The sequence below is a fragment of the Macrotis lagotis genome, chromosome 7 (genome assembly GCF_037893015.1).
Source record: "Macrotis lagotis isolate mMagLag1 chromosome 7, bilby.v1.9.chrom.fasta, whole genome shotgun sequence".
Classification (NCBI taxonomy): Eukaryota; Metazoa; Chordata; class Mammalia; order Peramelemorphia; family Peramelidae; genus Macrotis; species Macrotis lagotis.
This window is the reverse complement of record NC_133664.1, coordinates 94144154-94167716: the sequence shown is the minus strand read 5'-3', so window position 1 is coordinate 94167716 and position 23563 is coordinate 94144154. Positions and strand designations below refer to the sequence as shown.

General features: G+C 42.4%; 1 protein-coding gene across 1 annotated transcript in view; it reads right to left on the bottom strand.

Annotated features, from left to right (window-relative positions):
* The window catches only part of SMARCD3 (SWI/SNF related BAF chromatin remodeling complex subunit D3), a 50042-nt gene extending 27907 nt beyond the window's left edge, over positions 1 to 22135 (bottom strand). The window contains exons 1-2 of the mRNA XM_074193335.1: positions 22039 to 22135; positions 17859 to 17999 (exon numbers count right to left, since the gene is read on the bottom strand). Of these exons, the coding sequence (XP_074049436.1) occupies positions 17859 to 17897 (39 nt within the window). The 5' untranslated portion in view covers positions 17898 to 17999; positions 22039 to 22135. The remainder of the gene's footprint in view (positions 1 to 17858; positions 18000 to 22038) is intronic.
* Positions 22136 to 23563: the final 1428 nt, after the last annotated feature.

Genomic DNA, 23563 nt, shown 5'->3' with positions numbered 1-23563 from the left:
AAAATTTACAGGGTTCAGCCAAAGCAATGCTTAGGGAAAAATTTATATCTCTTAACACTTACATCAATAAAATAAAGAGTTTATCAATAAGTTGAGAGTGCAAATAAAAATCTAGAAAAGAACAAACCAAGAATCCCTAATTAACATCAAATTAGAAATCCTGAAAATCAGAAGAGATAAATAAAATTGAAAGCAAGTAAATCATTTAATTAATAAATAAAAGTAAGATTTTATTTAAAAAATCAATAAAATAGATAAACCATAAGTTAATTTGATTTTAAAAAGGGTGAAAACCGAATTACCATTATCAAAAATGAAAATGGCTAATCTTCCACCAATGAAAAGGAAATTAAAACATATATTAGGAACATTTTGCTTAATTACATGCTAACAAATTTAACTATCTAAATTAAATGGATGAATATTTTAAAAATACAATTTGCCTATATTAGCAGAAAAGGAAATAGAATACTTAAATATCTCCATCTTAGAAAACAAAATTGAACAAACCATAAATGAACTCCCTAAGAAAAAATCCCTAGGAATTGACAGATCAAAGTGAGTTCTATCAAATATTTAAAGAACAACTGAATTATATGGAAAGAAAGGCAAAGAAAAAGTCCTACCAGATTCCTTTTATGATACAAATGTGGTGAAGATAAAAAAATAGAGAAAAATTATAGAATAATTTATCTAATGAATATTAATGGAAAATTTTAAATAAAATACTAAGCAAGAAGATTATGACAATATGTCAGAAAAATCATATACCTTGACCCTGTAGGATTTATATCAGGAATATAGGCCTGGTTCAATATTAGGAAAATTAACAGTAACATATCAGTAACAAAAACAATAAAAATCCTGATTATCTTAATAGATTCAGAAAAAACTTTTGATAAATTACAATACTCATTCCTATTAAAAACACTTGAAAGCATAGGAATAAATGAACCTTTACTTAAAATGATGTATAGTATCTATCTAAAATCATCAGCAAGCATTATCTGTAATAAGGATAAGCTAGTAGCCTTCCCCCAAAAAATCAGGGTTCGTGAAGCAAGGATGCCCATTATCATTACTCTTAACACAATATTGTACTAGAAATGCTAGGTACTGCATGCAATAAGAGAAGAAAAAGAAATTGAAAGAATTAGAGTAGGCAATGAGGAAAGAAAACTATCACTCTTTGTAGATGATATTATGGCCTACTTAGAGAATCCTAGAGGATCAACTAAAAAAACTAGCTGAAATAATGAAAACTTTAGCAAAGTTGCAGTATATAAAACAAACCCATATAAATCATTAGCATTTCAATATATTACCAGCAAAGTACAACAGCAAGAAATAGAAAAAAAATTCCATTTAAAATAACTGCAGACAATATAAAATATTTGGGAGTCTATCTACCAAGAGAAACTCAGAAACTATATGAATACAATTATAAAACACTTCATATCAGTAAAATCATATCTAAACAACTGGAGAAGCATTACTTGCTCATAAGCAGGGCAAGCTAATAGAATAAGAATTCTACCTAAATTAATTTACTTATTCAGGGTCATATCAATCAAACTACTAAAAATTAATTTAAAAAAATTTAGAAAATTTTGAATAATAATAACAAAATTGATCTGAAAGAACAAAAGCTTGTGAATATCAAGGCAATCAGTAAAAATAAATTGTGAAGGAAGATAACTAACCAATCCTAGATCACAAACTATATTACAAAGAAATAATCATTAAAAACATCTGGTTCTGGACCAGTGGAATAGATTTGGTACATAATACACAGTAGTATTATGTACCATAGATCATATTAATGTAGTATTTGATAAATGCAAAGATTCAAACTTTTGGAACAAGAACTCACAATTTGACAAAAATTGCTGGAAAAACTGGAAAGTATTTTATCAGAAATTGGGTTTAGACCAACATCTCACACCATATACTAAGATAAGATCAAAATGAGTAAATGATTTATACATAAAAGGGGATATGATAGGCAAATTATGGGAGCACAGAATTCTTTACCTGTCAGATCCATGGAAAAAGGATAGAATTTATAATCAAACAGGAGAAAGAAAGCATTACAGAATATAAAACAGATGGTTTTGATTACATTAAATTGAAAAGGTTTTTGCATTTAAAAAAAACAGTGAAGCCAAGATTAAAAGGAAAACAGACAACTAGGAAAAATCTTTACAATTTTCTCCATTAAAGGTTTCATCTCTCAAATATATAAAGAACTGAGTGAAAGTTACAAGATTATAAGTCATACTCCAATTGATAGTCAAAGTATATGAACAAGCAGTTTTCAGAAGAAGAAATCAAAACTACCTTATAGTCATATGGAAAAATGCTCTAAATTACTACACATTAGAGAAATGAACATTAAAACAACCTCACATATATCAAATTGGTTACTATGTCAGAAAAGGTAAAAGACAAATATTATAGGGGGACATGGAAAAATAGGGACACTAATGCATTGTCGGTAGAGTTGTGAACAGATCCAACCATTCTGGAAAGCAAATTGGAACTAGGCCCAAAGGGTTATAAAGCTGTGTATACCCTCCCTCTAACCCAGCAATAGACCTACTAGGCTATTTTTTAAGGAATTTAAATTTTTTTTAAAAAAAGGAAAAAGGAGGGGCAGCTAGGTGGCACAGTGGCTAAAGCACTGGCCCCGGAGTCAGGAATACCTGGGTTCAAATCTGGTCTCAGACACTTAATAATTACCTAGCTGTGTGGCCTTGGGCAAGCCACTTAACCCCATTGCCTTGCAAAAAAAAAAACCCTATAAAAAAAGGAAAAAAGATTTATATGTTCAAGAATATTTATAGCTGTTGCCTTGTGGTAGCAAAAAACTAGACATTAAGAGGAGGCCTATCAATTGCGGAGGCTGACAATTGTGGTATATCATTGTGATCAAATACTGTTGTGTTATAAGAAATGATGAACAGGATGGTTTCAGAAAAACCTAGGAAGACTTATATGAACTCATGTAAAATGAAGTGAGTAGAAATAGGAGAACACAGTAACAATAATAGACAATGATTAACTGTGAATGACTTAGCAATTCTCAGCAATACAATGATCTAAAAATGCTATTCCACCTCCAGAGAAAGAAACTGATAAGAGTCTGAATATAGATCAAAGGATACTTTTTCACTTTCTTAATTTTTTTTGACGGGTTTTTTTTTTGGTCTGTGTTTTCTTTCAGGAAAATGTTTTGCATGACTGCACATATTTAATCTATATCAGTTTGCTTGCTTTCTCAATGAGGAAGAAGGGGAAGTTTACAGGGAAAGAGTTTGAAATTCATACTTTTAAAAATGTTTAAAATTGTTATTACATATAATTGGGGAAAATGAACATAATCACTTTAAAACTTTTAGAATTATGTTTACATTGAAACATATAAAAAATTTTTAAAAAAGAATTATGATCTCAATGTTCCCAATGCATGAGTTTAGTCTTTCTTCCAAAATATACCTTCCTTTAAGGAAGGTCCCTAGCCCTATACAGTCTAAGAAAGGACATGGAATTAAGTCTGAGAACTGGTTCCTTTCAGTGGTGCATGTGATCTGGCCCCTGGCTAACACACTTGGTTGGCAGATCTTGGTTGGCTCATTGGGAGGCTGTGTTTGAGAGGGCTGGTGCCTGAGCCAGGAAGAGCCACCCACTCTGTGAGTTACTGGGAGTGAATACTATTGGCCTTTTTGTTGTCTCTCCTTGACCCTCATGGCCCATAAGTCAGGCGGCTCTAGTCAACTGTAGTCTAATATGTGAAAGGGCCCAAAGAATGGTGCTCATCTAAAAGGGCCAGAGTGTATGTTCAGCCCCATAACCCCTATTTTGCTAGTTTTGTATCTCTGACAATACTAACCACAGTATTTCTTACACAGTGAGCACCTCATTTATATGTTTATTGATTGATGATTTTTGAGGGGGATCTCCTCAAGTCAACATCACCAAGACTCTCAGAAGTTCACCAGTAAAAGACTCAATCTTGAGGCAGCTAGGTGGCTCAGTGGATAGAGCATTGACCCTGGAGTCAGGAGGACCTGAGTTCAAATTCAGCCTCAGACACTTAATTACCTAGCTGTGTGGCCTTGGGCAAGCCACTTAACCCCATCGCCTTGCGAAAAAAAAAACCCCAAAACTAAACAAAAAAAAAGACTCAATCCCTGTGATTGGCATGGAAGTTTTGGACCTGCTAAGCCAGTTCATTCCTCCTCAGGCAGCCTGGCAACTTCCCATTTGCTGGGGGCCCATTGGTTCCGAATTTTATATGGACACTAGATCAGCTTGACTCACTGGAACTCAGACCTCAAAAACTCAAGATACCCTCAAGCCACATCCTAGCATTTACAAATATCATGTCTTCTTATCCTTACAACAACCCTGAGAGGTAGGTGGGTGCTGCTATTATTCTCTATTTACAGATGAGGAAATTGAGGTAAATAGGGCTTAAGTAACTTGCCCAGGATCACACAGCTAGTAAGCATCTGAGATGGAATTTGAACTCTGATCTTCCTAACTCCAAGTGACTGTGCTGAGATTTCAGGCATATGCTACCACAATCAGTTACTGAGTATTTTTTTTCAAATGATAGATGATTGATTTATAGATAGAAATGATAAGTGATAAATATAGAGATGACAGAAATGATAGGTGATATGGAGATGATAGGTAGATAGATAGAAATGATAGATGATAAATATAGAGATGATTGATAGATAGAATGATAGAGAAATGTTAGACTTTTTACTAGCCAACAGAGTTAGTAAAATAAGTTTTTGCCTATAAGGTTTTGTTTGTTTGCTGTTTTTTTCCCTCTCTAGCTCTCTCCTGATTTCCCTGACAGGTGGTCAGGTATAACCCCAAACAAGAGTAGCTGGTTTCTTTGATGTGTCACTCCCCTCCATTTCCTACCCAGGTCTCACAGAATCGTTGAGGGGAAAGAGTCAGTGATGTGAGAATTAATTGGATTGATGAGCACCAACTTTGCAACTGACAGACCTGCTCAAGTTGTCTTGACCACCAAGCTCTGACATATGAATAGCAGAACTTGAATCTAGATCTTCCTAACACTGAAGCTGGCATTCATATTCATTTAATCTCAGCAGGGAAATCATGTGGAGAAGAAAATCCTATCTTAACAACTCAAAGTTTTTGGGGTAAGGAATTCATTGGAGGTTAGAGGCAGATGACAGTCACACATCCACCCATGCACAAGCTGTTGGCCTCAGACAGGAGGTGGAACAAATGAGTAGAGAGAGATATGGCATAGATTTAATACAGAATTTCTAGCCTGATGACAAAGGCTGAATGATGGCCTTTATGACAAGCACATTTGGTAATAAGAAACTCCAGACCCCTCAGCTTCAGAAGTAACCAACCAACCACTAAGCAGACAAATGCATATTGGTTCCCTGCCATAATCCTAAAATCTATCCTGGGAAAGTAACCTCAGGCAAACCATTTAACATTTCTTCTCCAGTTTCCTCAAGAAGGGGGAATATGAGGAAAATAATATCATCTACTTCACAGATTTGTCATGAGGTTCCAGGAAAACAATGTATGGAAAGCTCTTTGGAACTTCAAAGGGCTATTTAAATGGTCAATTGCTATTATCTGAAAGAATCTTCTGAAGTTCCAAATTGACCTTCTGGACCAAACAATAGATCAAACTAGAATTACTCCCCTTTCTCCTGCAATCAGGGCAGGAAGCTATTGGATAACCAAGAGGGCTCCTACCAGGCTTCTGATCACTGAAAGGAGCCAACTCAGGCTTTGGGGACCCACAAAAGCTCATGTCTTTAGGCTGGGAATACTTCCACAGGTGGTATGAATAGAAATGCTAGGCAGCCCCCTCTTCCAGATGTAAGTAGAATGAATGTGTGATGGGGTTCTGAGGCTGTGTGTAAAGTGATGATGCTAGAAACTACAGAGACCTTGTCTCCTTAAGGACATAGAGGTCTTCATTTAAAATAGGAGTGGGGAACCTTTTTTCTTCCAAAACTTAAAAATTAGCCTGCTATTTTTGATAAAATATTTAATTAATTCACCGCTATAAAGCTCCTAGATTTATTGAATTTCAAGTCCATCCTGAAGTTGCCTTGGCAGTGCCAGACCAAATGATTTAGGGGGACTTACACTGCCTGTAAGCCAGACATTCCCCACCCTGGTTTAAAAGAATAAAAAGTCAGAAATTGAGACTGGTAGGAACCAGGAGGTAGGTTTAAAAATAATCAAGGATTTGAAACACTAAGGAAGAATGGTAAAACAGTAAATTGAAAGGGAGAATACCAATTTCTCAGGGAGTTAGGGGGAAAAGACACTAAGAGAGAGTGACCTGGATTCTGGAATTAGAAATATTGGTGATTAGAGCAAAGAAAATCAGTAAAAGCAGTACTAACTCCTAAGTAGGTAATAGATGCCATATCTAGTATAGACAGTCTCTCTTTCTCTGTGTGTGTGTGCGCGCACGTATGTGTGTGTGTGCGTATGTGTGTGTGTGTGTGTGTGTGTGTGTGTGTGTGTGTGTTCTGTCTATATATAAATACACACAAGGGGCAGCTAGGTAGCACAGTGGATAAAGCACCGGCCCTGGAGTCAGGAGTACCTGGCTTCAAATCCGGGTCTCAGACACTTAATAATTACCTAGCTGTGTGGCCTTGGGCAAGTCACTTAACCCCATTTGCCTTGCAAAAAAACCCCCTAAAATAAATAAATAAATACACACAGAATAATAGGTACTATAGATGATGCACTATATACTCACAGTAGAAAGATAAGTAGATCCAGGTTTGAGTTCTTGTTCTGCCACTTACTATCTGGGTGACCTTAAACAAATCCTTTATTAGGTATGTGACTTTGAACAAGAGTAATAATAATAATAATATTTAAGAGTAGTAAATAGTATTTATAGAGTACTTTAAGATTTTGCAAAACTTTGTATGAAACTGTTTTCTCATTTGACTATTATAACCATTTTACAGCTGAAGAAACTGAAGCTAAGAAAGTTTAACTTCTTAGACTGACTTGCCCAGAATCACAGGGCTACTGAGCATCTGAGGTTCAACTGCAGTACTCTTATCCATTATGACATCTAGTTGCATAGTTGTGTGACCTTGGGTAAATGACTGTGGATCTCACTTTCCTCCTCTAAAATTCAGGGTTTGGATTAGCCATCTCCTTCAAACTCAAAAAAGTAGTTGTTTTTTATTATTTATGTGAAGTTTATTTTAACCAGAAAATATGATTTCATCAGTAGTATAGGGTGAGAAACAACTTTTACAAATGCAGGTCGGCACTTTCTATGCAATTTATAGACTTAGAAAGTAGTCTGGGGGCAACTAGGTAGTGCATCAGATAGAGCACTGACCCTGGAGTCAGGAGGACTTGAGTTCAAATATGACCTCAGATACTTAATAATTACCTAGCTATGTGACCTTGGGCAAGTCACCTAACCCCATTGCCTTGCCAAAAAAAAAGAGTCTGGGGCATTGAGAAGTTATATGATTTATAAAGAATCACATAGCCACTCTATGTCAAGAAGTAGGAATTTGAACCCAAGTTTTCCTGATTCTGAAGCCAGATTTCTATTCACTTATCCCATGCTGCCTTTAAATAGGCAGAACTTGAGGACATGAAACAAAGCAGCATCAAGACAGAAGTTGAGGGTTTGGGGAATGACAGGAGCAGCCCAGAAAGGGTGGATGGTAGCTTCCCATTCACTTAGTAAGCACCCAGTCCATCTCTTACTGGCTTAAACACCTCTCTTGTGGCCTTCATGTTCTGGGCCCCACAGCAGATGGGGGAAGAGACCTATTGATAATGCCTCCAAGGGATTCTGAGAGGGGTTCAGAAACAGCCTAAGGAGGTCCACTCCTCAGTTTAGATGCTAACCCTGGCAATGGCAAGGGAGGTGAGCACAGACTTCACAGGCAGATTAAGAAGCTAAAACTAGGGACAGGATGTAATGAAATAAGACTGTCCAAGAGACATCCGGCCAGGGCCCCTGGGGGAATTGTGCTGGGAACATGGGAACGACCCGCTAATACAACAGTAATGGACCAAAGGGACCCAGGAGGCTTGTAAATCAGGGATGAGGTTACAAAAGCAATCCTGAAGCTGAGAAGCAACTGGAACAAGGGCCAGGGGCAGAAGCAGACCGGGGAGCCAGGGGCCCAGGCCCGTACCTTCCCTTCCAGCCAGGTTGGCTCCTCACTATTCACCAAGCAAGGCATGGTTTTTGACTCCTATTGGCTCCCACCATCCCCACTGCCAGAAACTCTTCATTTTCCAGCTCCAACCCATCCTTCAAAACCAACTCAAGTCCCACCTCTTCCAGAAAGTCTTCCTTGACCATACCTCCCCTCTGAACTCCTATATTAGAACTCTTACTTTTGACCAGGATTGGGCAGGAATAGGGGAAAGGAAATGTGGAGGGGGAAGAAGGGTTAGAGGAAAGAAAGTGAGGGAAAGGGGAGAAGGAAAGGGGGAGGAAGAGGAAGGAAGGGGAAAATAGACAAGATAGATGCAGGCAAAAAAGAGGAAGGGTGGGCTAGAGAGAAAGGGAAAGGGAAGGAGGGAAAAGAAAGAAATAGGAGGGAAAGAGGGGAGAAAGAAAGGAGGAAGGAGAAAATAGACACAGGAAGAGAATAAAGGGGGGAAAGGAGGGAGAAAAGAAAGGAGAAGGGAAGGGGGAGGGAGAAAGAGATCCAGAGATAGAGAAAAAAGAGAGAGGGGGAGAGAAGGAAGAGAAGAAAAGAGAGAAGAAGGGAAGGGGAGGGAGAAAGTAAGACAAAGTTAGATACAGAGAAAGAAAGAGTGAGGGAGAGAGGGAGGGAGGGAGAAAAAGGAAGAGGGAGAAGAAAGAAAGAGGAGGAAAAGCGAGGAGAAAGAAAGAGGAGAGGGAAAGAGGGAGAAAGAAAAACAGGAGAAGGGAAAGCAGAAGGAGAGGGATGGAGAGAGAAAGAGAACCAGAGAGAGAGAGAGAGAGAGAGAGAGAGAGAGAGAGAGAGAGAGAGAGAGAGAGAGATAGACACACCAACAAAGAGAGAAAAAGGGAAAGCGATAGAGAGAGGGGGCGGCTAGGTGGTGAAGTGGACAGAGCACCGGCACTGGAGTCAGGCGTACCTGAGTTCAAATCCAGCTTCAGATACTTAATAATTACCTAGCTGTGTGGCCTTGGGCAAGCCACTTAACCCCATTGCCTTGCAAAAAAAACCGAGAGAGAGAGAGAGAGAGAGAGAGAGAGAGAGAGAGAGAGAGAGAGAGAGAGAAAAGGGAGAGGGAAGGAGGGAAAAGAAAGGGAAAATAGGTGGAAAAGAAGGGGGAGGGAGGGAAATGAGAGGCAGAGAAATAGAGGATGAGAGGGAGGAAAAAGGAAGAGGGGAGGAAAAGCAAGGAGAAAGGAAGAGAGAGGGAGAAGAAAAGGAGGGAAAAGGGAGAGAGAGGGAGAGGGGAGGGGTAGGGGAGGGAACTTCCCAATCTGGTTCTGAAGCTCATATATAGCAGAGACCATGACTTTTACCTAGAATTACAGGATTCAGAGTAGGAATGGACCTTAGAGATCATCTTAATTTCCTTATCTGTAAAGGTCTTTTTATAGATGATGATGAAACTGCAGATTTATTTAAGGTCCCATAAGCATCAAGAAGCTTTATCAGAACCCAGTTCTCCCTGCTTCCAAATCTGGTACCGTTTCCTTTACACTCCACTCCCTTCCCCCCCACAAGGTCTAACATTGTCTTGTAAACAGTAGGTGTTCAACAAATACTTTATTAAACAATTTGATTGAGGCCCAGGTCTATGGTCTATGATGTGAAGAATGGAGAGTGAAAGTTCTATTTGCAAGTGGGGAGCCTATTCATAAGCTCTTGAGGACAGGCATAAAGTCTGTTTTGTTGAAATTCTGATTCCCTTCCCTCTCACTGTGACCTAGGATTTCAAAAAAGCAGTGCTGGTTCTTCTTCTGTTCAATGGACAGAGGCAGAGCTCTTCCAGATCCCCTGCATCAGGATGGTCATTATCTCACGCTCCTCAGCTCTCTTTATTTAGAAAAATTACAACTCAGAGACCACCTAGTCCAATGCATACCTGTTCAGGAACCCCTCCCTCAGTACAACATACCCCTAGTCTCACAGATCTAGAACTGTAAGGGAACCCAGAAGTCATATAGTGAAGACCTTTCTTCCTTCTCAATTTACAGATGAGGAAACTGAGGTCTGGGAATCTCCCCCTCCCACCCAGAAGTTAAATGACTTGTTCAAGGTCACACTTCAGTTATACAGGTACATTATATTTGATCCTCTTCTCATCAGTGCCAGTGGGATTTCCATCTCCAACATGCAGCCTTCAACTGAAACCTTCTGGTGAGAGAAAACTGGCCACTCTAGAGGCTGCACACTCCACTTCTGGACAACTTTAAATACTAGGATTCTTTTTTTTTTTTTTTTTTGTATTTTCCCAGCCTTGACATGGAACAAGGAAAGAATAGTGACTTATCCTTGGGTCACTCAGGTTTGGACTATGAATTTCATTCTGGGACAAAAGAACACAAATCAGAGTCATTTGCAGGGTAGGTACAAACTCCAAGCCAATCTCACCACTTTTCTCCCCAAGCATGAGTCATTTATATCCACAGCAAATGAATCAGTTATGAAAAGCATCTCAACTGGGAAGATTTCTACAGAAGAAAATGGAAAAACTAAAGATGTTCAGGGACAGCTCTCTCTCTCTCTCTCTCCTCTCTTTCTCTCCATATATACATATATATACATATATATACATATACATATACATACATACATAGAATAGATGACCATCTGCAGGACATGACTGGGGGGTGGTGTCAGAAGACTTCCCTGTCTTTTTCCTTATTGACTTCCTATAGTGTCTAAAATTCTTACCAAAATTCACTTCAAAGGTTTAAGGTACCAAAAACTCTACTGTTTTTGCTTTTGTTTTGTGTTTATTTTTTGCAAGGCAACGGGGTTAAGTGACTTGACCAAGGTCATACAGCTAGTAACAAAAGTTCTAGTAAAATATCAAAATGACACCTAGGATGAGGGAATATGCTATCAAGACATTTAGCAATAGGGATTAGTTGATCAGATTAATTTTAGGGAAGGGGGGAAGAGAATAAGTATCAGGTATATTGATAAGTGCTTTTTCCATATATTATCAGATTTGATCCTCTAAAAGACCCTTGTCAGGTAAGTGTTATTTCTATTTAGCAGATGAGGAAACTGAGACAGAGAAGAAAAGATACTTGCCAGGGTTACAGAGCAAGTAAAGTGTCTGAGGTGTAATTTGAACACAGATCTTCCTGACTCCAGGCCTAGTGCTCCAGACACTATATAATCTAGTTGCTTTGATATCAAGAAATAGGTTTGAGCTCTGAAGGGATGGGACATCTATCAAATAAATTTTGATGGAGGTGAAAGAAAGACTTAAAACTTGAGCTTCTGCTAGGGGGTACCCTGAACATGTGGGGTAAAGGACAATAAAAAAGGATGACCTGTATATCAAAGGTAAATGTCATCTTATAGCCTAGGAGGGAAGAGGTTCTGTTGAAAATTTTGGAAATAAATTGTATGTCAAATGAAAATATTCTGACTTTTGGATATGGGAAGAGACTGTTCTATTTATTTGCTTGTATTCCTTTTTTTTTCTTGGTTGAAGTAGGCACAGTTAGATAAAATGAGGATTCTCTTCTAGTTAGCTAAAAGATCTGGTAGCAAGATATACAAAGCACCAACAGACAGCCTTGTCATAAGGAAACTTCATGAATGGCTGAAAGAGATCCTGGAAGAATGGACCAATGTGCTGAGTTTAGATGGCCCATGTGGCAGGTTAGGTGTATTCTAAAGAGAAGGCATTCTTGTGAGGTTATAAAGACAGCTGATGTGGAATGTTGCTCTTCTGGGTCCAATGAGTCTCAGAATAGCAAGCCAGGCCAGGGATGATTTCAGGACAGCTTAGGAGACCATCTAATGATGATATTTGTTCTTCATTCTCAAAAAAGACTATAACATCAGGGAAGGTGATGCCATGACAAGTCAATTGAATTTTAGTGGTGGTGGTGGTGGTGGTGGGGTGCTGTGCTAAATCACCAGCCTCTGGGTAGCACTGGATTTGGAGTCAGGAAGACATGGGTTCAAATGCAGCTTCAAGTCCTTTCCTAGCTATGTGACCATGGACAAGTCATTTAATCGTATTTACCTCAGTTTCCTCATCTATAAAAATGAGCTGGAGAAGGTAATGGCAAACCATCTAGTACTTTTGTCAGGAAAACCCCAAATGGAGAAGTCAGACTCAAGGGAAATAAATGAATAATAAGAAGGGAATAGGCAATGACTTTTGACCAAAGACCTAGACAAGGTCAATCTTCTATTCAAATGATTCTTAATTTTTGTTGGGGGGAGGGGTGATGAGGGAGACTGAGTTTCCACTGTATAGGAAAACCAATACAAACAAGCTCTTTCTCCTAAATAGAGGGAAGTCATTAAGCCGGTACCATAGGGCTTTCCCTAGTCCTGCTCTGTTCGATATTTTTATCCGTGACCCAGAGATAAACATACATATGTTTATAAAATTTGCGGGTGACCCAAAGCTGAGAGTACTTGTATCCCCAGAACTAATCTTGATAGCATGGGAAAATTGGCTCAATCTAAAAAGATAACATTTTACAGGGATAAATAGAAAGTGATACAGTAAGGTTCAAAAATCAATTGTTTAAATAAGAAAAGACCTAGTATAACGATAAGTCAAGTAAAAATAAAAATTTAGGAGTTTCCATGTTAGAAGGGCATTGACAAACATAGTCAGAAGATGGCAATCTTAAAGTTGAGGGGACTATGCCATGTGATAATCAATTGGAGGAACTGAGCCCATTAAATTTGGAGCAAAAAAAGACTGAGGGGGTACATGGGATAAAATAATCTTCAGGTACTTGAAGGACTGTCATATGGCAAGTGGGATTAGATTGATTTGCCTTGACTTCATAGTACAGAACTAGAGCTAAGAATTGGATGTTACAGGGAAACAAAGTTTGATTTGTATTAAGAAATGAGAGCTACAACATTGTCAATTCTTATGAACTCAACTCCTCTTGGCAGTTCAGTGATCAAGAACAATTCTAAAAGACTTGTGATGGAAAATGCTATCCCCATCCAAATGAAAACTAAGGACTCTGAATGCAAACCACTTTTTAAAACTTTTTTTTATATTTTTTCTTTCTCGTAGTTCTGATTCTTCTTTCACAATATGAGTAATATGGAAATATGTTTCTGATTCTTTCACATATGACTAATGGAAATATATTTAACATGATTGTGCATGTGTAAACTGTATCAGATTACGTGCAGTCATAGGGAGAGGGGAGGGAAAGGAGGTAGAAAAATGAGAAGCTCAAAACCTTACAAAAAGATGAATGTTGAAAACTATCTTTGCATGTAATTGGAAAAAAATAAAATAAATTAACATTCAAAAAAAGAGAAAGAAATGAGAGCTGCCCAACAGAGGAAAGGATGCTTTATGGATAAAAAGTCATTTTTTTTTTTACCCTGTCATAATTGGGATGGTCATTGCTCAGGAACCTTGTAAGAGATTCCTGCTAGATCAACTCAAAGGCCCCTTCTACCTCCTAGCTCCTAGAATTCTAAGGGGGAATCATAGGATTTAGGGGAAATCACACTGGGTGGTGAGTGAATAGTCTTCTGTGAATTTGGCCTGGGTATCATGAACTCTATTGACAGGAATTAAACAAAAGGTCAGAAAAGCTAAATGATTTACCCAAGATCCTATAACAAAGTAATGGTAGGAATGGAATGTGAACCTAGATTTTTGGATTCCCAATTTGGTATACTGTTCATTATTGACCTACTGGTCAGTCCACTAGTCTTTAGACACTCAAGATTTCTCCCCTTCCCTCTCTCCAGCCCTGCATCCACCCAGTCAGGGCTACAGAAGACTCTAATAGGATAGTGGGCTCTGGGTCATCAGCTCCAACCCCAGGAAAGTGTCTTAGAACTCACCAATGATTGCTCCCTAGAGTCATTAGTCTAATGTGTTGCTCTGGCTGAGGCCAGACAAGTTTAGAGCATCTTCATGAGGGGTTTAGCCTTCTCCTAAAACATTCTCCCTTCCCCTGATGAAAGCCACAGCAGGTTCATAACTACAGTATCATATGCTGCTGGTTGCTGCCCCCTCAGGAAATATTATAAGCATGCTAGGGACAGACTGGAAAAGGGCAACTAAAATGACAGGCTGGCACTGGGAGGAAGGAGTAAAAGCCACCATGCTTAGACCCACTGAAAAGGGCCAGCCTCTTAAATCTAGAAAAGGAGGCTGAGCAGGGAGGTGATCAAAACTCATACAAATGAGAAGGCAAGGAGATTTATTTAAGATAAATTTAAAAGTAGTTACTAGAATAGAAACTCCTTGTTGACAGATGCCTGGTGGGTTACTAAGGAAAGTCAAGGAAGTTTGGAGCACCTCCCTAAATTTATGGGTGAAATCAGGGAAAAATGAATAATGTTTCCCACAACAAGCCCCCCCCCCCAGATTTATCAGAAAAAAAAATGAAACAAAAAAAATCCATGGGACTGACAACCAGGGCTGACCCCAGCATGTGACCCAATCTTCCTGGGATGCCGGCAATCATCATTACCCACTCAGGGCCTCAGCCTGCCTGTCCCAACCTTTGAGATGCCAGGGCTCAGCCTGCTTCTGGTGACACCTCCAAATTCATTAACTCCGCCACTTAGCGCTGGCTAATGAGCACTCACTTACAATCACACCCGAACACTCTGTGGAAAGATGGGTGCCAGATGCCAAACGCCACCGTTCACTTAACCGACCCAAAGTGCAGTCTAGACGCTAGTGAGGGGGGGGTGAAGAGGGGGAGGCTTGTCAGCATCCCAGTGACTGAGCATGTTCTCTCTCTGCCAAAACAATGTTTAAAAAAATCCCACCCCAGCCCCATAACCTACTTGTGTGAAATGGAGGCCAATTTTATGCTAATGTAACCCCAAAATAAAACACTCAAGACATCAGGCTGCACATCTACCCTTCTGTCATGATCATTGAGTTTGATGTTCCTTGAATTAAAAGTGGTCTATGTTCCCTCTAGAATCCTAGAATGACAAGAGGACATTTTTTAAAGACCTATTGTAACCCAGGTGTTCAGTAAAGACAGCAGATTATCATTAGGGTTTCCAGGCCTCCCCCTCTTCCCCCCAATTAACCCTGGCAAATGCCCAAAGCATCAATAAGGATACTTTCTGGGACTCTTGTCTTTTCTGCACCCTCTTCACACCCAGGAAAATACTAACAGAAAAGGGTACTCCCTGGGGCCAACGTGCAACAGAAATGTGATACTCTCAGAATTTGCTACCATTGACTTTGTGCACTTTCTCTTTTTGCAATAATCCCCCCCCCTCCACCACCCCAAGCATCAGAGCCATAGCTACCATACTTCTTGACTGGTAGTGGGCCCCTGCCTTTTATCATGGAGGACAGCAACGGATAAATTAATTTATTAGTTTCCTAAATTTAAAAAAAAGTACAAAAGGGAGGAGCTCCAGTGAGAAGGAAAATCTTAATCCAAAGGAATGAATTTCTAACAGTAGAATTGGGGCTATCAGATACAGGTCAATGGGAAAGGATACTGGAGGAAAGGGGTCCTTTCTAGTCCCTCTCAAATTATGAATCCCATATGGATTGCTAACAGTAAGGCTCCCTAATACATGCCTTGGGGGCAGTCTGCCTTTGGCTTTCCAAGCAAGTCATTGGGGCTGGGCACAGCCTGTATCTCATCATGTTTCCATGGTGACAGGTTAGCCTAGTCACTACCCTATGCTGGTCTAATCTCCAGAATCCTGCCCCTAGCCTGGAAGCAGGCATTTATAGACTGCCCACTCACCTGGCAAGGTGGAGCAGCTTGGAGTGGGAAGCTCTCTGAGACATATCTCTATGGTAGACTCACTTCCCTCTCCCCCACCAGGAAAGAAGAAGTTGCCCAAGGGGAGGAGTGTATAGTCCCCTTCCACATTCACTTTGTACAGTCATAGGTCTCCAAAACACCAGTTTAAATCCCATGTCTTTGGAGAAGTCTAGTTCCAGGGGAAATGAAGCTTGTTTCTGGAAGCACTCACTTACTTGAACTATGACTTGCCAAGGCTCATACATGGCCTAGTACTGGCAGTTGCCTTTTCAAGTGCACACCTTTGATGTCCTTGGCAAGATCTAGATCATAAACTTCTGAAGGGAGCTAAAGCCCCAGCATTGAGAAGATGGGCCAGTTTTTAGAAATTCGTGTATTTTTAATGCCAGAAAACTATCCTCCTTTGGGCACATGAACATTTGTTTGTGATAAATTAAGGTTTAACATCCTCTGGTAGAGGGTGACTATTTCCAAATAAATGCCTCTGAAAGGGAGAAAGAGTTGATAATTTTCAAACCTTGCCTTTGGCATGAAAGTACTTTGTCTGAACTTTGGTAAGGATCATGTATTATGCTTTTGTTGGTATTCCCCATATCCCCACACAATGACACATACACAGTGGGGTTCAAAACATATTTGTTGAATGATCCCAAGAGATAAACCATAAAGTCTGGTCCATACATTGGGTCAGAGGCTGGGAGAGTGGCTTCTGATCTGTGATCTAGGATACCTGGCATCAGGGGCGGGTATGGGGATGTGGGGAAGGAAGATATCCCCTGCTTCTACCTTGCTATGTATGACTCTGGACAATGAGTTCCATTATCATTCTGTACCTTGGTGTACAATGGGGGGGTAAACTGGAAACATCCACTATTTTTCTTGAGTATGGGTATAATTGAGCCAGCAGCCAGGATGGCTCTGAGCACCTATGAAGATCAAGTCCTTTTGGGCTGGGAGTCTATTTTTTGGTTACCACAGCAACCTCCTTAGAGGTTTCCATGGGAGAATTTACTTTATTGAGGAAGGAAGAATTGCAGGAGGCTCCTTTAGATATACTGAAGTTTCAAATCTGCCTCTTTGTATCCTTTCTCTTCAGACCTATTCCCCTCCCCAAAAGCCCTCCCCCTTCCTGGGTCACACAAAGGTATTTGTGGGCATGAGGAATGAAAGAATAGGGTCTGGTGTCTAGAGATATGTTTTTGGGTACAGAGACCATATGTATATAATCTCTAGGTTCAGAAAAATTCTGCACACCTAAACATAGCATAAATATATATGCGAAGGGCAGAACATATATGTACAAAGATCATGGGTGTGTTTACTTATAGACTAAGAGATATGTGTCCAAAAAGATTGCATGCATAAGTATGTGGATTGGTTTTCTCTTAAGATGAATATAGAGAGAATGGGTCTTGATTTAGAGAAATGTATATGTGTTTGGTGGGGGGGAAGGAGAGGGGTACATGTAGAAGGAAGGAGTGGAAAATTCATGGAGAAAATGTGTGCACACAGGAACTGAATTACAACACGTAAGAATTCCCAAATATTTAAACATGAACCCATCAGAAAACCTGGCCCCCAAGCTCCATTCTGTCCTTGCCTAGAGAACCTGGTTGATGCCAATCATAGAAGTCAGTTGTGGAGCGTAGGGGTGGGGTGGCATCACCTCATTAGAAGGAACAGAAGAGATAGGAGGAGGCTACAGAGAAACAAGTACACACTTCAAATAGAAAATTGTCCATATCCAAGGAGAAACAAAATTGGCTCAACTAAAGAAGCAAGTCAGTGTATGGCCCTGAGCCCAGAGTTGCTGGAGCAAGACCATGATGAGGCTGAGGACCATGACCAAGAGCTCAGTGTAGGAGGGGAGGAAGGCAGAAGAAGAACCTACCTGTACCACGGTGGGAGGGTGCTGAAGGCCTGGTGTCATAGATGGCTGAGTCCCTTGGTGGGGGAGTCATCCAGTGCCCCCTTGGCGCCCCGCTCCTGAGGGCTCCACTCCTCCAGCACCAGGGGCCATTCTGAGAAGAATCTGAAAGAACAGGATGGGAAGGTGGGAAGGGCTAAGACTCCCATCCCCCAAGCTCATCACCACACATCTATGACCACCAGGAAAGAACCAAAGTGGGAAAAGGTAGAAGCTGGAGTGAGACCACTGGTCTGTGCCCACGATGATGACCAGTAAAGAAGAAGGAAGAGATTGGAGTGAGATAATATTGGCTGACATTTACAAAGTGCTTTAGATATCTATATAAAACATATAAATACACATACACATGCATGAATACATGACATATTAGAGATATAGAACATGTTAGTGCATATGTATGTATGTATATACAACACATATATGTATTAGATATATAATTCATATTAGCTTGCCACAGCAAACCTATGAGGTAGCTAGTCCAGGTATTTTTGTGCCAACTTTACGAGGAGGAAACTGAGGCTCCCAGAGGTTAGACATCTTGCTCAAGGTCACCCAACAAGTAAGTGGGAGAACAGGGATTTGAATCCAGGGTTTCTATTCTAGAGTCTAATCCTGGACTTCAAATCCTGTCCTCTTTTCACCAAACCACAGTTGTTTCTCTTGGCGTAGGCTGAAACAGAGCTAAGGTCAATGAATGGAAAAGGGGGGGTGGGAAGAAGAGAGAATAAGAAGTAGGATATAGAGGAGGGAAGGAAGCAGGTCATAGAAAGAAGAAAGGATAAAAAAAGAAAAGGACTCAGGGAATGGAGCTAGCCAGAGAGAGGTAATGACCCCTGGGTATAAAGGGGGCAGTGTCCAAGTGTGAAGCAACGGGCAGACTGGAAGTGCCTAGGGGTGGGCATCACAATAAAAGGTCACCATCTGGAATAACATCTAAGAAGCACAAGTTTCCAAAACTGATATTAACTTAAGTCCTTGGCAGGGAAAATGCAGGGGCTGAATTGGGCACTGGGGCCGTCACAGGCTTAAGAGTCATGTGAGGCTCCATTGTCACAGCTAGGCTGTAATGGAATGATAACAACAATGATCATGTTAATAATAACTGATCTCATACAAATCTACATACACTGTAAGCCCATGAGGTAGCTTCTACAGGTATTTTGGAGGCTGTGCCCACACAGTGGGTAAAAGAAGGGTCATTAGAGAGAACAGAGGTAGAAGCAGTCCAAGGGAGATGGAGGGGACCAAGGCAAAGTCAATACAGGAGAGACTAAGGTAAAAGAAGAGACAGTTCCCAAAGGTTGGGGGCAGTGAGAAAAGGTAAGGAGACAGGGGAGAGAGGGGAAATGGAGCCAGTGTAAGGAGGGAATTAAGGCAGAGCTAGTACAGGAGAGACTGAGGCAGAGGAAGAAGGCTGGGGGTGGTGGGGGAAAGTATGGCTGGGGAGAGCAGGGAGACGGAGGCAGCACAGGGGTAGCGGAGAGAGGCATCATCAGTACAGAGGGGATGGATGCAGGGCCAATGGAAAGTCGGGGTAGTGGAGAAAGGACCAGGGTCAGACACAGTCCAAGAGAGAGAGGCCAGGCCAGTACAGGAAAGCCTGTGACAGAAATGGAGCCAATTTCAGGGAGGAGTGTGAGGCAGAGCCAGTGAGGGGCAGGGTGAAGAGAGGCAGGGCCAAAGGCAGTGCTGGGTTGGGGGGGAGGTGCAGATCTAGAGACAGAGGCACTACAAGAGGTGGACAAAGGCAGAGGCAGTGTAGGGGGGGGAGAAGGGGGGAAGAGCGAGTAAAGGGAGAAGCAGAGGAAGTGGAAGGAAGGGAAAGAGCCAATGCAGGGAGGATGGGAACAGAGGCAGAGCAGGAGGGACTTAGGCATGGGGGGAGGAGGGCAGGGGGGAGGAGGGAGCCCGAGGCAGAGGCAGGGCCAGTTCAGGAAGGATGGAGAGAGAGGCAGTGCAAAGTGGGGGCGGGGCAGAGCCTGTGTAGGGGAGACGGATGGGGCCAGGTCGGGGGAAATCTGTAAATCTAAGCCTGGCTCATTACAGGTAGCTTAGTGGTGATGGGAAGAGGAGGAGGGGTAGGCTGGAGGGTGCCCTGGGGGCTGTCCTAATGAAGAAGGCAGGTTTCTCCGACACTGGTTTCTCAATATCCGAGTCTGGTCTTAAGCCCATGGTCCACATAACTCTAGTTCAAGTTGGTCATCGCTTCCAGCTTGGCTCCTTCGAGAGAGCTCTCCATGGCCTTCCTGGTCACACCTAGGCAGGCTGAAGGCCACTTCTCCCCTCCCGCCCCCACCTCATATCGCAGTTTTGCATTCACATCTGGTGACAAGAAAAGCTGATGTCTCAAGAAGTTAGCTTTGCTCTGGTGGAAGACAAACAATATGGTATAGTGGAAAGAGGACCTAGGGTCAAATTTTAACGGTTAAATCCTGTATGACATCGGATAAATCATTTGGCTTCACATTGTCATCTCTAAAGTGAAGGGGTTGAATTAAATGATTTCTAAGATGCCTTCTGGAGTCTGAATTCTAAGCATCTATCTATTTTTTAACTGAAATTCTCAATCATCTTAATAGGATCAGTCCTGGGATCCTAGGCTAATCTTCAGAGCTGCGTGGAAGAGGAGAGGATGCTCTATGGAGGGGCATAGAAGTCAGTGCTGGGGATTCTAGATCATGCAATAGACATGACAGGTGGAGAAGGCAAGCAGAGGGGTGTTACCATGAGAGGAGTACCTGTGGATGGGAAGGGTGCATGTGTGTGTATGTGCAGTGCTGGTTGTGAGATTTATATGCATGTGTGTGTGTGTGTGTGTGTGTGTGTGTCTGTATATATGTTCATGGAGAGAGACAGACACAGAGACAGAGAGAGAGAGAGAGAGAGAGAGAGAGAGAGAGAGAGAGAGAGAGAATAGGTTAAGTGATGTTAAGAAGCCAGACTAGAGGGGGAGCATGTATTAGGTGAGGAGTGAAGAGAATGGGAAAATGGGAAAGGTGAGAAAGGGCTTAAAGGGTCAAGGATGGGGTATGCCAGGAGAAAGAATATTAAGAGGGTGCACAAGCTGTAAAAGGGGAAAAAGAGGTGTTTTCAGCAGGGAAAGGAGGGTTTTCAAGACTGAGGGGGAGGAGGAGGGTGGGGGAGGGATATGTCAAGTGGGGGGAGGGGTGTGCCAGGAAGGAAAGGAGGATGCCCGTTCAGGATAAGAAGGATGCCATAAAGAGGGGCTAAAGAGATGCCATTTGGGGAAGAATGATAGAGGGAGGGGGTGGAAGAATGGAGGAGGAGATGCCAGGGGTGCGTTTGTGCCAGGAGAGAGATACCAGTCTGGGAGGAGAGAGATGAGGAGATGCCAGGCAAGGAGGGGAGGGGCTATGCCAAGAGGGAGATGCCAGTCCGGGAGGGGAGGGGTAGATGCAGGCAGGGAGGGGAGGGGGTGATGCCAGAAGGGAAGGCGATGCCAGTCGGGAGGGAAGGGGAGATGAGGAGATGCCAGGTCGGGAAAGGAGGGGGGCAACGCCGGGGGGAGGGGAGGGGAGGGGAGGGAGGCTGCCAGGCGGAGAGGGGAGGGAGGGGAGGCGCCAGGGGGAGTGGGGGATGCCAAGCAGGGGGCTGCCGGGGCCGGGCCGCCCAGGTTGGCTCACCTGCTCCCGGAGCTGCTCGGGTTCCGGCCCCAGGACTCCCGGCCCCGCGCTCTGGCCCCGGCCCCGCTCCCCGGCTTGGCTGCTCGGGCTCCGGCTCGGCCAGCCCGGGCGCCTGCGCCGCTGCAGCCCCGGAGCGGGGGAGGCGCAGGGAGCGTCTGCAAAGAGCGTGGAGCGTGCGGCGAGTTAGGGATCGGAGCCGGCAGCGGGGAGCAGCAGAGGGGAGCCCCCCATCTCCCTCGTCACAGTGCCTCCTTTCCCTGCGCGGGGCGCTGCGTCCCGCCAGGACCCCCTTTTCGGGTCCATTCTGATGCACGCTCGCCTTGATCCCCCCCTTACCATCTGCAGACAGGGCAGCGACCCAGACGTTCACCCAGAGACACCCAGGGCCAGCACCCACCTAGATGCAGCCACGCAGGGACCCCCGGCAGACCCGCAGTCCCTCACCAGTCCACTCCCAATCAGTCAACTAGAAATACATTGGAGGGAGGAAAGTCTACCTTTGGGGAGGACCCTCAGGCGTTGGGATTCTGGTCAGGGTCTCCCCATCCTGGGCCCAGATATGAAAAGGCTTCTGAGATGCCTCCTCGGGCACTATGATGACTTAGAATCCAAAACAGGTCTCTGCTGGGTCAGGGATGTGATTTAGGGATCCTCAAGTTATTCAGTGGATTCTGCTATCCCAGGAACTCAACTACTAAGAAGAAGGCAGGGTCCCAGACAGCTGGGAAGAGGACTGGAGTAGCTCCAGGGACAGGTAGCTGTCCTACAGAGAGCACAGGAGGAGAAGCCTGGGCCCTGAGCACTGCTGGTGACAAACATCTTGCATCAGGGAACAGCCACTCTTACATTTATACAGAAAAGAGGTTGCCCAGGTGACCCCTGAGGTAACTTCCAATCCTAATTTTCTAGGAATCGAGAGATTTACAAACTACTCAGATCTGGACAAGTTAATCATTTCTCCAAGCTTGTTTCCTGTAAAATAGAGAAAATAATTCTGAGTGCTAGATATCCATCCCCTAGAGTAGTTGTACGGAGTAAACTGGGTGCCAGTGTTGCTTAGGACTCCCATGCAAGGGGTTTGTGTCACAACTGGAAATTGTACCATCATCTGCTATCAACTCCCTCTTCTTTCCCTCCCTTGAGTTTGCTTCAGATTCACTGACCCAGAACTGCCTGGCTTTTGCCTTCATCAAGAACACAGTAAGAGTTTTTTTTAATTTTGTTTTATGACAACACTTCTTTTTGTCCTGGGAAGGGTACCCTTCTCTTTTTCTGAAGTTGGACTCTTCCATTTTCTTCTCTCCTAGATCCGTCATGCCTACAGACTTTTCCAGTTTTCTTCAGAGACCACACACAGACCACCCATAAACAGTGATGATTTTTAAAAGGCTCTTATTAAAAGAAACAAAGGGGGAGGAGGGGATACTACTGCAATTAGAACAAAATAGCTTTATCTGTTTCTAAGTCTTTGCCTTACTTCCTTCCTTATTTGAATAGAAAAAGCAAATGAGTGGGGTGGCATTCTTGGCTCTTGGCCGTGGGGAGCTTGGGCAAATCACTGAATCACTTTAAGTCACAGTTGCTTCATCTGTAAAATAGGGATAAGACTAAATAGCAGTGGAAACAGGCGAATTCTAAGTCCCCTTCCTACATTCTCTAATAATGTAAGGCCTCACAGAAATGTGATGATCAGATAAGAATGCCCATGAAAGTGATCTGTAAACTATTAAAAACTCAGTGCAGATTGAAGGAATTAAAGTTATTTTTCTGAGATTTGGGAAGGCTTAGTTCAGTTCTCATCAGAGAACCTCAGAGCCTCTTTAACTGACTCTTGCTTAGAGTTCTTGTCCATCTTCTAGGCTACCTTTTCATTTTCCTAAATCATTTTCATTTCATCAGCTGTCTGAAAAAAAAAATGGTGATCTAAATAATCCTGATCTAAACCTGCCTGGTTCTGATGTTCTCATCCCAGTCTTCCCTTCCCTGGAACAGGGTGCAACCCTACTGCTTCCTGTTCCTGTT